Below are 13,410 nucleotides of genomic sequence, written 5' to 3'. Positions count from 1 at the left end.
TGAGGATATTTTTTCCATTGCTTTTCAGAGAGAGTGGAAGGGAAAGAGAGAAACATTGATGAGAGAGAGACACATCGATTGGCCAGATCACACATGGGGGATGGAACCTGCAGGAGGTATGTGGCCCCCAGCCAGAATTGAATCCACTACCCTTCAGTCCTCGGGCTGACACTCTAAGCACTGAGCAAACCAGCCAGGAAGTCACTGCTGTTTTGTACTGTGATAACAATATAAAATAAATGGTGACCTGCTATAATTATAGGTCTCCTACCCATCAATTTTAACCACCTCCTCAGTCTAACAGAGCTAGGAGATAAATTCACCTTTCCCTCTTTACCAAAAGAGTGCTTTGAACTCTTAAATAGTCATATACAAAATAGTAACAATCCAACTTGGATAATTAATTCCTAAATAAATCAAAAGATTAACTCTGCAATCTGAAACATTTAGAAATACTGCATTACTCCTACTGTAATCATTTTAATATTTCTACTACCAAGGCAATATCTTGAAAGACAGAGATGAGCATTTACTTACCAAATCTCAAAATACTAGAATTTGAAAAGGCAAAGGGTACTTCAATAAAAAGGAATTACAAGTGACAAATTCACAAACCTTGCATTACATCAAACAATTATAAGGCAAAAAGTAACAATTTTCTTAAACCATTTCCAAACTATCACTGCTTCAAGACTAATTAAATAAAACAAGAAACTGCTCAAGGATTGTCCTCAAATTATCCTTTTTTGAGAAGCAGTATAGTGGAATGATAGAGCTGGAGATCTGAAGCCAGACATCCCGGGTTCAAGTCCTGGCTCTTCCACTTACATGCTGTGTGACCACAGGCGGGTTACTAATTCTCTCATTTTCCTCTTCTGTGCGTGGCACTAGGACCAGTACGTCTCTGCCTCACAGGGCTGTGGTGAGGAATGAATGCAAATCACTCCAAGCAGTGCCTGCAGCATGCAAGCTGCACTGCTCCTTGACTTATCATGGTTACTCTCACACCCATCTGCAGTTGAAAATATAAGTCAAAAACGCAATTAACACACCTAACCCACTGAACCTCAGAGCTTAGCCTAGCCTACCTTAAACGTGCTGAGCACACTTACATCAGCCTACAGATGGGCAAAATCTCACTGCTGCTGCCCAGCCTCGAGAATCGTATTGCATATCGCTTGCCTGGGAAAAGATCAGAATTCAAAATACAGTTCCTAGTGAATGCATATTGCTTTCACACCATCATAAATTAAAATAGAAAAATCCTGTCAAAGGATTTTAGTTAATGCTAAGTTGGGGACTGTCTGTAATTAGTAAGTATTCAAAAGAAAAGAGTGATTGGATAATCTGACCCTCACAGGAACGCAGGTTTTTCAAACTACCACTTACTTTGCAGATTCAATGTACTGTAGCAGAAGATAAACCATTTCAGGAACTAGACCTATGGAGGCAGTAAAAGAAAGAAATGAGCCCTAGCTGGTGTGCTCAGTGGTTAGAGTGTTGGCCCTCACACCAGTGTCGTGAGTTCAATTCCTAGTCAAGGGCACATACCTGGGTTACAAGTTTGATCCCCAGCACCAGTCAAGGTGCCTGCGGAGGCAACCAAGCAATGTCTCTCTCACATTGATGTTTCCCTCTCTCTCTTTCTATACCCCCCTCCCTCCTACCCTCCTACCCTCTCTTCTACTTCCTCTAAAATCAATGGAAAAAATATCCTCAGGTGAGGATTAACAACAACAAAAGAAATGAGACTAATTAGAGAAGAATCTGATCTTGCTGCTTTTGAGTTGCAAAGAAACCTGCTTTATCTTTCACGTAAAAGATTGCTGTGGAGTGTGCAGCCTTCCATTCCAGTCAAATCAGACCTAGAGTAAATGCTGAGGTTGCTAGAAACTTTAAGATTTTCAGTAGCTCATACAAATTGAGGAAAACCTCTCTCAATGCCATATCCATTCTTTAGCATGGTGAGACAGACAGCACCCAGCGCTGAAACAGCTGTCATTTGTGAGAAGCATTAAGCTGTGGTTAGGAACAAAGGCATCAGATGCCTTGTTTTTACTGGCTGTGCCACCTACCAGCTGTGTGACTTCTGGCAAGTTACTTAACTGCTCCACCTCAGTGTACTTATCTATAAAATCTAGATAATCTCATAGGGTTGTTGTATTAGGTGAGTTAATTTATGCAAAGTTCCTAGAACAGGGCTCAACAGAGTAAGCACCAAAAAGTGTTATAAAAATCTAGCAGTGTGAAACATTTCTCTGGTATCAATGACATAAGTGAATAAAAATATATCTTGATCTCACCCAGAAAAAAAGAAAAATAATCCTAAAATCTAGTATTTCCACTTTTTAGTTATTTGTATTGGTACCAGACATGAGGTAGTAACTACAAATGCACAGGAGGAAATACAAGGATCACATCTTCATGCAGCTATCGCCTAAAGACCTGCCCTTAGGCTAGAGGTGAGTGTCAGGATGATGACTTGATAGCATCTTTCAGAGAGCTCTCACACATCTGACAGGCACTGGACCAAATATTTTCACTGAACACCTGTTACCATATTCTATCAGTAAGTTAGATTTCTCAACTTTCAAACATTTAGTCTCTTCCCGAGTTTTTTTTTTTTTTTAAATCAGTAGCATTAATAACACCAATAGCATTACCAAAAGGAGGAACAAATTATGCATATCAGGACAGCAATCACCTCAATAATTTTATACCAATTTTTCACAAGCTGATATCAACAGAGCATAAATAGTTGGCTTACTCAGAGAAGGTTGAATTGGTTTTTTAGTTGGAAGAATTTTAAAGCAAGCCAAGTAATTGTATAAAATTTAAATTTTATGACCATGTTTGGACCTTTTTACATATTAAACACAATGGAAATGTTCATATTCATTTTTTTCCCCAAAGGAAAAATTTCTGAACCATCACTATGTTGCACAGTAGAATAAAAATAAGAGTTTAGGAACTTATTCAAGTTTCTAAAGAATGCAAATAACAGACATGATTTTACTTCCAAAATCTGAAGTCATCAACATGATTTTGTAGTACTGTATCTCAGGCTTCACCTAAAAACTCATTACTCAGAGAGAGCCCCCTAGTCACATTTTTTAAAAAGCCTCTGTCCCACCACAACTTCCTGAGATCTGTGAAAAAAAAAAACAACTGCAGTCTTGTGATCAGGTTCCATACAGTACTGGCAGTTTCATAATCAGAAGGGGAAAATGGTGACTGAGTTTATGTGTCAATCAGTTGTAGTCTGCTGATCTGATTAGAAGCCTTGACAAATGCCTGGTGGCGATTGCAAATAACTGCCAAGCATATGGGGATAATACAGTAGCCCACCGTTTTGGGGTCAGCTCTTGTACAAGAATATAGGAACAAAAACATCTGTAAGTAAGGTATCAGAAAAACAATTGTCCAAAACCAAAATGGCAGGGAGAGTAATCGAGCTTTCAAGGAGTGTGTCCATGTGGTTCCTTCAAGGGGTTCCTCTGGGTGTTGCTGAATGTGTTCCAAGGCCAGTCTGTTGTAAGTCTCATTGATTTCAAAAACATAGTAAAATGCTGCTGCACTTGCTAACAGATACAATCCCACTCCAATCCATCCCATCCGCTGACGGAAATTCATCATTCTCCATGCTCTGTGCCTTCAAAGTTTAAAAAATAGAAAATACAGTTAGGGTCTACTAATGCTGTCACAGCAACTATTCCAAATGCACTTGCTTTATTTCCAATGACTTCTAAAATACCCCATTGCTGCATTTACAGTTTAAAATAAACTAAAATTACATTAAGATGTAAACAACTTACAGACTGTTGTTTTATGGAATAGTTATGAGGAAGTACAAAAGGTTTCAGTGTATATTAAATCTGGTTTTTTGTGAATCCCACATCATAAATCACTATAAATGGCTTACATAGGTCCAGCACACCTTCCATTAAGAAGTTGGGATCAAGGTGGTTTCCTACGGAACATTTAACTTTTACAGTTCAAATACTTTCTGATTTAATAGAACTGCTCCAGAGTGACCACTCGGTTCCAGAAGGGTAACCAACGTCGGGGCCCCCGATCAAGACAGTAACTCTTAAACACTTACAGTGGTCCCGAGAATCTTCCTGTTCCCACGGCAAGCGTTAAAGAGTCACTCAGCTCTGAATAACCGGGCAGCTTTGGCATGTCAGAGCGCCACCATGCAAGAAATCCCGGGGCCACCGGCCGGGAGGCGGCTGAAGGCGACCCGCCCGCAGCACCGGCTGCCTGTGATTAAGCGCGGCGTGACTGCGGCGGGTCACGCGCGGCCGGGCCGCCGCCGCCGCACCCCAAGCCCCCCGCCCGTGTCACCCGGCCCGGCGGGGAGACTCCCCAGCCGGCCCCGCCCCCTGTCACGCTGCAGGGCCCGCCGGCCGCGACCGGGGCTGCGCGGGCGACGCCAGGCGCGGGCCTCTCCGCCTCGCGGCGCCGGGAGCCCAGCGCCGGGCAGCCGCCAGCGGCCGAGCCTGCAGAGCGGGGCAGGCCCGGGACCTCACCTTCCTGTCCGGGTTGGCCCGCCCGCTCGCCGTCCCGGAAGCTGCCACAGTCGGGGCTTCCGGCTCGTCCCGGAAGCGCGCGCGCCCCGCCCCGAAAGGCCCGCCCCCCGTGACGTCTGCAGGCGTCCTCGGCGGCACCGCCTCCCGGGGCGGGCCCCAAGCAGCTCCTGTTGGCCCTGGGGTGAGACTGGGGGCGACTCGGGGGGTGGGGGTTTGTTTAGGGGGGCGGCCGTCTGGGCCTGGCCGCCGGTGCTCTCGGGCGGTCCTCCGGGCCCTCCATCCCCGCGACGCGCTTCTGTGCGCGGCCCCCGGCATCCCTGTCTCGTGCCCGGCGGGGCGGAGCGGAGGCCGCCCTCCCGCTCGTCAGGCCTGGCTTCCCCGGAGGCGCCTCGGCCGCCGGCGGGGGACGCGGCACGGACGCTGGATCGCGGCAGGCGCCTGAGGCGCGAGGGGTAAGAAGGGCTGCTGGCCGCCGCGGGGCCGCCCCGGGAGAGGGGCGCGGGGCCCAGGGTCCTGGCCGCCTTCAGCCGACCTGACTGCTCTGTCCTCACGGACCTGGAACTCGGGACGCTGACGGGACTTGTACGGCGCACTTCGGGGGAATACTGTGAATTGCGGCGCATCACTGCCCCCAACGAGTTGGAATTTAAATATATCGTGTTGGGCATCCTGACTCTGAGGCTCTCAGAAGACTGGTGTAGGGGGATGGGTCGCCGCGCCCCCCTCCCCCCCCCGACCTGCGTGCGGCGGAAACCGAGGCGGCTCCGCGGGCGGCCTGGCTCCGCTGGGCGAGCGGACGCGCGGGAGACGTTCCGGGGGGACCGGAACCGGAGTGTGGGCTGAGTGGGGCTCCCTGGGGCTCGCTGAGGACACTAGTGTCGCTCTGGTCCCTAAGGAGATACCTGGGAAAGGGGGCATCTGGAGAGTGATCTTTAAGCCCCCTGACCCATATAATGAATTTTTAAGCAGATTAACCGAATTCTTAGAAGGAGAGGGCATGACGCGGGTTGAGCTGACCAGAGTTTTGTGGTATGGAAATGACCCTTTTGACCTAGACCAGAACACGATCCCAGAAATACGGCCCCCATGTTGGCCCAGGCATTAGACGAGGCTCGCCAGCCTGCCCTGCAATACCTGACCTACAGAAGGCTGAGAGTATTCTCGGGCAGTGATCCTCCAGAACCTGAAGAAGAAAAATGTGAACCTTGGCTGTTTCATGCTAGTCAGGTGATGAAGACATGGCAGGTGTCAGACGCTGAGAAAAGAAGGTGATTGCTAGAGAGCCTTAGAGGTCCGGCATATGATGTTATTCGTGTCCTCAGGATAAACAATCCTTTAATTACAGTCCCCGAATGCCTGCAGGCTCGTGAGCAGGTTTTGGGGGTTATTGATAACCCTAGGGAGCTGCAGGTCAAATATCTGACCACTTACCAGAAGGAGGAAGAAAAGTTATCTGCTTACATACTAAGGCCGGGGCCTTTGTTACAGAAACTGGTGGAGAGAGGAGCAGTTGAGAGAGAAGCTGTGAGTCAGGCCCAACTCAACCAAATCGCTGCTGAGCAGTGGACAGAGCGCAGGAGGCTCGCTCTGCCCAGGACCCCGGCCCCTGGCTTGCTGGAGTTACTGGCACTGATGAGAGATGATGAGGCAGCTGAGGAGGAGGAGGAGGCCCTTCTCCAGGCAGAATTATTAGCAGGGTATTTCACCTGAATCTGTGACAGCAAGCAGAGCTTGGAGGTAGAAAATCCATATACTCCAGTGATGGACATTGACCAGGCCCTACCTTGTGATGCCAAATAATGCACTTTTGCACAGTTCTCAGTACAAATCCATTGTCATTCATGTGCCTATTGAATATCTCCTAAATGTGTCTGAGTAGGAAGACTGTAGTTCTGTACTGATATTTAGATATTTAAATTCACTCCTGTGAATTTTTTATCTTACAAAACTGTACAAAGGCCTATCACTGCGTTTGTGTACTGCTCAAAACTGTGCAAAAGGCCTATCACTGCATATGTGTACTGCTCTGAGAGGAAGGCAAGGGCCAGGTGCCTCTGCTGACCTGATCTTGTGGAGGTGTCAGCTTGTGTGGTAACAGGTGCAAATGTGATCATATGTCATAGTTTTTAGGTGTGTATTGCCCTCTGTTTATCATGAAGATGGTGAGCAGTGGTTAAGGTATTTTTTGTGTGAACCAGAATTTTATTGATTCTGTGCAATCAAAACAAAAGACAGCTACTAAATGCCATGGTTAACTTTGCAGCTGCCATCTCTAACCTCGGATTCCTAATGTACATCATCAAAACATCTAGTTCTGAATATCATTTTAGTAGGTGTTATAAAATTGTAGGTGTGAACTTACAAAATAAAGGAATGCTGATAAAATGACCTCTTTTATCTGTTTGGTTTATATCAAGTTTCTAAACTAAACTATTCATTGAAATACACACATACATACACAAAGCAAATAACAAATGACCTGGGATGCCAGCCAGTGAAATAAGTGACTAGGGAATGAAAAACTGAAGGGCTACCCCCTTCCTAAAAATGGTTATTTATCCAAAAACACACACACACAAAAACAAAAATGGTTATTCATCTAAACACCACTAGGTGGCGGTAAGCACCCAGGTTAGGCCTCCACCAGGCCAATGCAGGGAAAAGGGTTATTTCTTAGTAAGCAGCAGCATACCTGCCCCCCTCAAAGACTGGAAAATTTCTCTAGTCTTTATGTGGAAAAATATTGAAGTACTCACTCAATGTAGGACAGTGACTTCCTCTTTAGGTCCACGACACTTCTAGAATCTTCTAACCAGCTTGTTAGAGAGGCCTGATCTTGGCAAAAGGACTGATCTGTCTATACAAGTGAGAACATTCTTAGCGATTCCGCTTCACTCCCAGCCAGAGCACTGAACAGTGGGAACTAGATAGTTTCAGAGATCATCTGAAAGTCTATTATTTCAAAGAGAATGATATTTAGGTCAAAAGTACTCTTTAGCCATCACGGCTTTCCCACACACTCTCCTGCCTGACTCTGCTTTCATAGGTGTTCATTTTCTATGCACACGTGGATTGCCAAATAAACTGAACCAGTGTATTAAATAATTTAATTCAGCGAGAGGTAAGTTGGGAGCCAGAAGGCTGTGGTCTAAAATAATAGAATATCACAGATGAGCCAAGTGAGGCTCAGAGAAGGTAAGTGGCTTGCTCAAGGACACACAGCCAGTTAGTGAAACTCTAAGTTCTGAACATACCTAATATTTGTCACTTAACATGTGTTTCCAAATATCAGGATATCTTTTGATGAGTGTGTGTTCTAACTCCCTAACTAGATTCTGTTCCCCTTGATACCAAGATGTATTGTATCCCCATATAAGCCCAACGCAGCGTTCTACATTGGAAAGGTAATAAATATTAACTGATTAGTAGTGCTCTGATGTGCCGCCTTATATATAATAATCATCACAGCTTTCATCTGTTAAGCTCTTCCATTTAGCCAGGCATGTTGCTAAATGCTTTACATATATCACTTCATTTAATTTTAACTACAACCCAATTAGAAATATTACTACTTCTAATTTCAAGTAAGGAAACAGACCTTTGGATAGGTAGTGGCTTGCCCCAAGTCACACAGCTAGAAGCAATGAAGAGCTGTCTGGTTGCAGGGCCAGTACCTTCACCACTGCACCAGACAGCCTCCAAGTGTATCTTGGCTCCGAACCAAACCACTTCAAGAATAGGTCTGAGCACGTGAATATAATCATTGGTGAATCAGTTTCTGACTATATAACCTGAAATCCTATCTATCACCACTCCCCCTCCCCGCTGTCTCCCTCCAAAAATAGTAATACAACCCAGATTATGCTGCCATGGAGGCCACACTGTGAGCCCCCACCCAGCAACCCTATAGCCCTCCTGCTCCTTTGTAGCAAAAGCCAGATTTGTTCACCCACTTTACAGAACTGTGAATTTCAGAGAAAACCCAGCCTTGCCCAGCCCCTTCTGGAAGTAGGGGTGGTAAATCTTAATTAGTTTAAGAAGATTCTGTACCCTTTGCCAAGTCACTTGTTTGAGGCATGGAAAAATTATGCAATTCTAGCCAGAAATGGGAGCCACTATTTTTTATCTTTATTTATGGGAGTGTGGCTCTGCTGCCAGAAGCCTGGATTCAGATTCCAGCCTCACCATTTTCGAGCTGAGTCTTCCCACAAGTTTATTAACCCCTTCTGAGCTTCAGTTTCTTCAACAGAAGATGGGGATAACAGTGACACTTCCTTATGGTCATTGTGAAGAGCAAATGAGTGAATATCAAAGTGTGAGAACTGTACCTGCTGCCTACTAAGTACTCAACAAACGGCTATTGCATTTGTTCTCTATTGCTGAGCAGCAAGGTACCCCAAAACGTAGTAGCTGAAAACAAACAGTCATCCTTCCGTTCCTGTAGATCAAGAACCTGGGAGCGACTGAACTGGGAGGCTCTGGCTCTCTGGCAGGCTGCAGCAGAGGTGTGCGCCAGGGCTGTGGCCTCTCTCGGAGATCTCCCAAGCTCACCCACTGGGCCTCCCCACGGCGCTGCCTCACGGCAGGGAGCTGGTTTCCACCAGAAGCCAGCAATCCCAGAGAAAGTGGGAGAACACCCAAGATGGAAACCGTAGTCTTTTATAATCTTAAAAGTGACGTCCCATTACTTCTGTCATATTCTATTCATTAGCAGCAAGTCAGTAAATCCAGCCCAAGGGAAGGAGATTACACCAGGGTGTGAATTCCAGGAGGTGAGAATCTTTGGGGGCCATCTGAGAGGCTGTCTGTGCCAGCTATGTCATCTGTCTATCCATCTATCTATCATCTATCATCATCTATATTTTTTACATATACAGAGAACAAGTCTGTAGTTTACTTGATATTTAAGTAATAAAGTTCCTAGATTAGATCAGGTTAAAAGACAAAAATCCTCCATTACATCTTGATCACTAACTCTCATGTATCAGAGTAATAAACAAGGTGGTTGTGTCCATTCTGCAGGCTGCCATGGGCCCTCGTAGGTTTTACAACCAGCATATGTCCAGCTTTTAGAGCGCAGACATAGTTACCTCCTGTCTCCCTCCACTCCAAGCAGTGAATGCCTAGCTGCTTCCCAGTTTCCCTTCTGACCTCACCTCCCTCCCATCTGAGTGCCCTTTAAGGAGAAGCAATAACTCCGGGGCCCGTGACACCCCATCTTCCTGGGCGTGGGGAGAAGTCTTACCCTGTACCAACCAGCTTCTAGCTTCCCAGAAACGATACCTTCCATCTGCAACAAAAGCTTTTAAAGTGTGCCTTTCTTTTGTCTAATGTACTCCATTCATAGAAATGTATTCTAGGAAACTAAGTAAAGATGTTCACAAAGAATGGGCTAAAAGAGTTTTCCTTAAAATACTTTTCATCATTGTGAAAAAAATGGGAACTTTATAAACGCTCAATAATAAGTTATAGGTTGAGTAAATTATGCCATCCCAAAGGGCTATAAACTTTGCACATTACGACAGAACTGGAATGGGTGAAACAATATGCAGTCACCATTTTTGTAGGTCAAAACTACATTTGGTAATTACCAAAACTGCATTTTGGTAATTTCATATGGTTCAACTGAAAAGAAGGGTATCTTTTGGCATATAAGTAAGTTTTCAACCTCCTATTGAGTGAAAAAAGCAGAGTACAACAGTATTTATGGAACAATCTCATTTTTGTGTTGACAAAAGCCCATAAATATATTTGTAAAGAGAAGTCTGGAAGAGCATACATCAGATGTTAACAGCAGTTATCTTTGGGGGGTAGAATTATGAGCAATTTTATCTTTTTTTTTTTTTTAAATATATTTTTATTGATTTCAGAGAGAGGAAGGGAGAGGGAGAGAGAGAGAAACACCAATGATGAGAGAGTCATTAATCAGCTGCCTCCTGCACGCCCCCTGCTGGGGATTGAGCCCACAACCCTGGCATGTGCCCGGCAGGGAATTGAACCCCGATCTCCTGGATCAAAGGTCGATACTCAACCACTGAGCCACACGGGCCAGGCAGCAATTCTATCCTTCTATTAAAAGTGAAGTTTCTACTCTTCTCCAATGAATATTTCCTATTGGTATAATGTTTACAGATTCTTAAATAAAATAAAACTAACCATAAGAGATACACTCCAAGAGGCAAACTCTAGTCTCTATTTTTTTTTTTTAGTAATTTATAATTCATTACACAAAGCAGGGGCTAAGCTGCTTCTCCACAGAGAGTAAATGTTGCCATCCCAGCCAGCAGGAGGGGATTCATCCTAGATGAGGAGAATGGACCAGCCTGGGATGCTCAGAAAACAGACTTTCTCTCTAAAAAGTTTAGTCAAGACCAGAGCAACTGAAGAAATGTGCACGCTCCCCAGGATGTCTGATTAGACGCTGGCTTTTCTCCCCAGCGCCCATTCTGCCTTCTTTCAGCAGCACCCCGGCTCTTATTTGCGGGTTCTCCCCCGACAGCTTAGCCCCGGGTTGAGAAGGAGCCATGACCTCGGCCTAAAGAAGGCGGTGAGCCGCGATGGACAGGAGGCCGGATCGAAGCCGCTGACCCGCGAACCCCATTCATTTCCTTGGCTCCCTCTTCGGGCCTTTCTGTTGAATTTTAAATTGTTACAGCTTTCCACCCTGGCCGGGTGGCTCAGTGGGTTGGACATCAATCCCGTGCACCAAAACGTTGCTGGTTCGACCCCCAGTCAGGGCGCATGCCCGGGTTGTGGGCTCGATCCCCAGTAAGGGATATGCAAGCAGCTGATCAATGTTTCCCTTTCTTTCCCTCTCCCTTCCTCTCTCTCTAAAAATCAATAAAAATATATTTTTTAATAAAATAGTTATAACTTTACTTTCCGAGCACTCATTCATATTGTGTCATTATTCCATTTTTATTAGTTTTCATTCTCATCTGTATTACTAGTAACTCTTACTACCTAACCAATCACCCCAAAGCTTAGTGGTTAAAAACAACAATAATCATTTATTACCTCTCACAATTTTGGGGGGGTCAGAAAAATTCAGACAGGGCTCGTCTGTGACATGCTTTCTGACTCAGCTATAAGATTCTAAGGCAGGGGGGCTAGAGGCATCTGAACCTGGTCACTCACTTGTGTGCCCATTGGTGCTGGGGTCAGCCCAGGGCCTAGCCGGGACCGTGCTGATGCCAGGACACGGGAGTTTGTCTGCCAGGCCTTTCATGAGGCCTGGACTTCCTTGCAACATAGTGGATGGGTTCCCAGGGCAACCATGCCAAGAGTCAGGCAGAAGCCGGTCCCTGTCTGTGATTTAGCTCCAGAAGTCACAGAGCACCATGACTGGGCCCCTCGCTGGTTACTGGTGGGGCAGATGCAGGGCCCCCCCCCAGACGTAAGGAAGCGGGGACCCCGCTGCAGCCCGGGTGAGAAGAGCCTGTGGACTGGGATAGACACCACTGGAAAAGGCAGGCTGCCTCAGTGGCTCACTATTACCACCCTCGGGATGTTCATTCCAGGTTCTTGTCTGTTCGATTTTACTTTATTCTTTTAGTTTTTTGCTGTTCCCTCGCTACCTGATGCTGTTTCCTCCAGTCAGATCCATCCCTCGGGTAAGGCAGTGGATGGCTGTCTGAGCCCCCCACTTGGAGGAAGCCAGGAGGGCTGTGTCTTATGGTGTTCGCGTCCCATCGACGGGTAGCCCCAGTCCAAGTTTCTCTCTTCTGTTTGTTTTTTCTCTCTTTCGTGTTGGAAACGTTTCTCAAATGAGTCTGAGAAAATGTGCTGTGAGTTCTCAAACGTGTGAGGCTCCTTAGCTCTCAGTTCTCATCTTAAAGTGGGGGCTCTAAATAGCTGATGGTACTCGAGTTTTCAAGGGTGGGGCTGGAGGCCTCACCACAGGATGACAGAACAGCAGGTCAGCTTTTTGGACGGGGACCCCCAAATGTCAGTAGCTAAGGTCTTCTTTCTCAAACTGTTCAGTTTCTCCAGGAATGACCCTTGAATGTCCTGCCCTGGGGGAGTGAGCCTGACTAATGCCATCTCAGGAGCCAGACAGGAAACAGGCCCTGGGTGGCTCTGTCTGGAATGCAGACTCCCCTTACTTGTCAAGAGCCTCACCTGCACCCACACTGTGTCTCCCATCCCTGAGTCAGGAGCATCTCTGGTTCAAGTTCGATTTGTCCGGAGACTAAACCTCCCATCTCCTGCCAAGGTGGGCAGGGCAGGGTGGAGTGGGGCTCCGGGTGTCTTACAGCTCCTTATATCTGACTTGCAGCCAAACTCTCTGTATGTTCCCTATGGCCACTATAACAAATTACCACAAACTTGGTGGCTTCAAACAATAGAAATTTATTTTCTCACAAGCCTGGAGGCCCAAAGTCCCAAATCAGTTTCACTGGTCCCAATTCAAAGTGTGGGCAGGGCTGTGTGCCTCCGGAGACTCTAAGGGAGAAGCCATTCCTTGCCTCCTCAGCCTTGGCGGCTGCTGGCATTCCTTGGCTTGTGGTCTCATCAGTCCAATCTTTAAGACCACCACTTGTAAACCTCTTCTGCTCCATCTTCACACGGCTTTTTCCTTTGTGTCAAATTCCCCTCTGCCTTCCTCTTATAAGGACACTTGTGGTTACACTTAGGACCCACCTGGATAATCCAGGATAATCTCTCCTCAAGATTCTTAATCACATCTGCAAAGTTCCTTTTTCCAAGTAAGGTAGCATTCACAGGTTCCAGGAATGGGGACCTGATATCTTTGGGGTCATTATGCAACCTATTACACCTTCTCTTTTGAGTCCCAGGTCCTGGCTATGCCTGCTCTGACTCCAGTGCCTTGCATACCTTCCGGAAGCTCTGTGAAGGGTGCAGATTTGCTTTCAAT

General features: G+C 46.2%; 2 protein-coding genes across 3 annotated transcripts in view; one reads left to right on the top strand and one right to left on the bottom strand.

Moving 5' to 3' along the window:
* Positions 1-2,823: 2,823 nt before the first annotated feature.
* LYSET (lysosomal enzyme trafficking factor) lies at positions 2,824-4,574 on the bottom strand. 2 transcript variants are annotated; one of them, XM_081140424.1, is made up of 3 exons: positions 4,533-4,562; positions 4,103-4,263; positions 2,824-3,652 (listed from the first exon to the last, which is right to left on the bottom strand). In XM_081140424.1, the coding sequence occupies exons 2-3, from the start codon at positions 4,180-4,182 to the stop codon at positions 3,241-3,243; spliced, it is 492 nt and encodes a 163-aa protein (XP_080996550.1). In that variant the 5' UTR covers positions 4,183-4,263; positions 4,533-4,562; the 3' UTR covers positions 2,824-3,240. The 2 variants fall into 2 exon arrangements, with proteins under 2 accessions (XP_080996550.1, XP_080996551.1); XM_081140425.1 differs by lacking the exon at positions 4,103-4,263 and having other exon boundaries at positions 4,533-4,574.
* Positions 4,575-4,736: 162 nt separating this feature from the next.
* The window catches only part of ITPK1 (inositol-tetrakisphosphate 1-kinase), a 177,643-nt gene continuing 168,969 nt past the window's right edge, over positions 4,737-13,410 (top strand). The window contains exon 1 of the mRNA XM_081147907.1: positions 4,737-4,984. The gene's annotated coding sequence lies outside the window, so the exon portion shown is untranslated. The remainder of the gene's footprint in view (positions 4,985-13,410) is intronic.

This window comes from Miniopterus schreibersii (genome assembly GCF_964146895.1).
Source record: "Miniopterus schreibersii genome assembly, chromosome: 1".
Classification (NCBI taxonomy): Eukaryota; Metazoa; Chordata; class Mammalia; order Chiroptera; family Miniopteridae; genus Miniopterus; species Miniopterus schreibersii.
The sequence above is the reverse complement of the archived record's forward strand: the minus strand, read 5'-3'. Positions and strand labels throughout refer to the sequence as shown.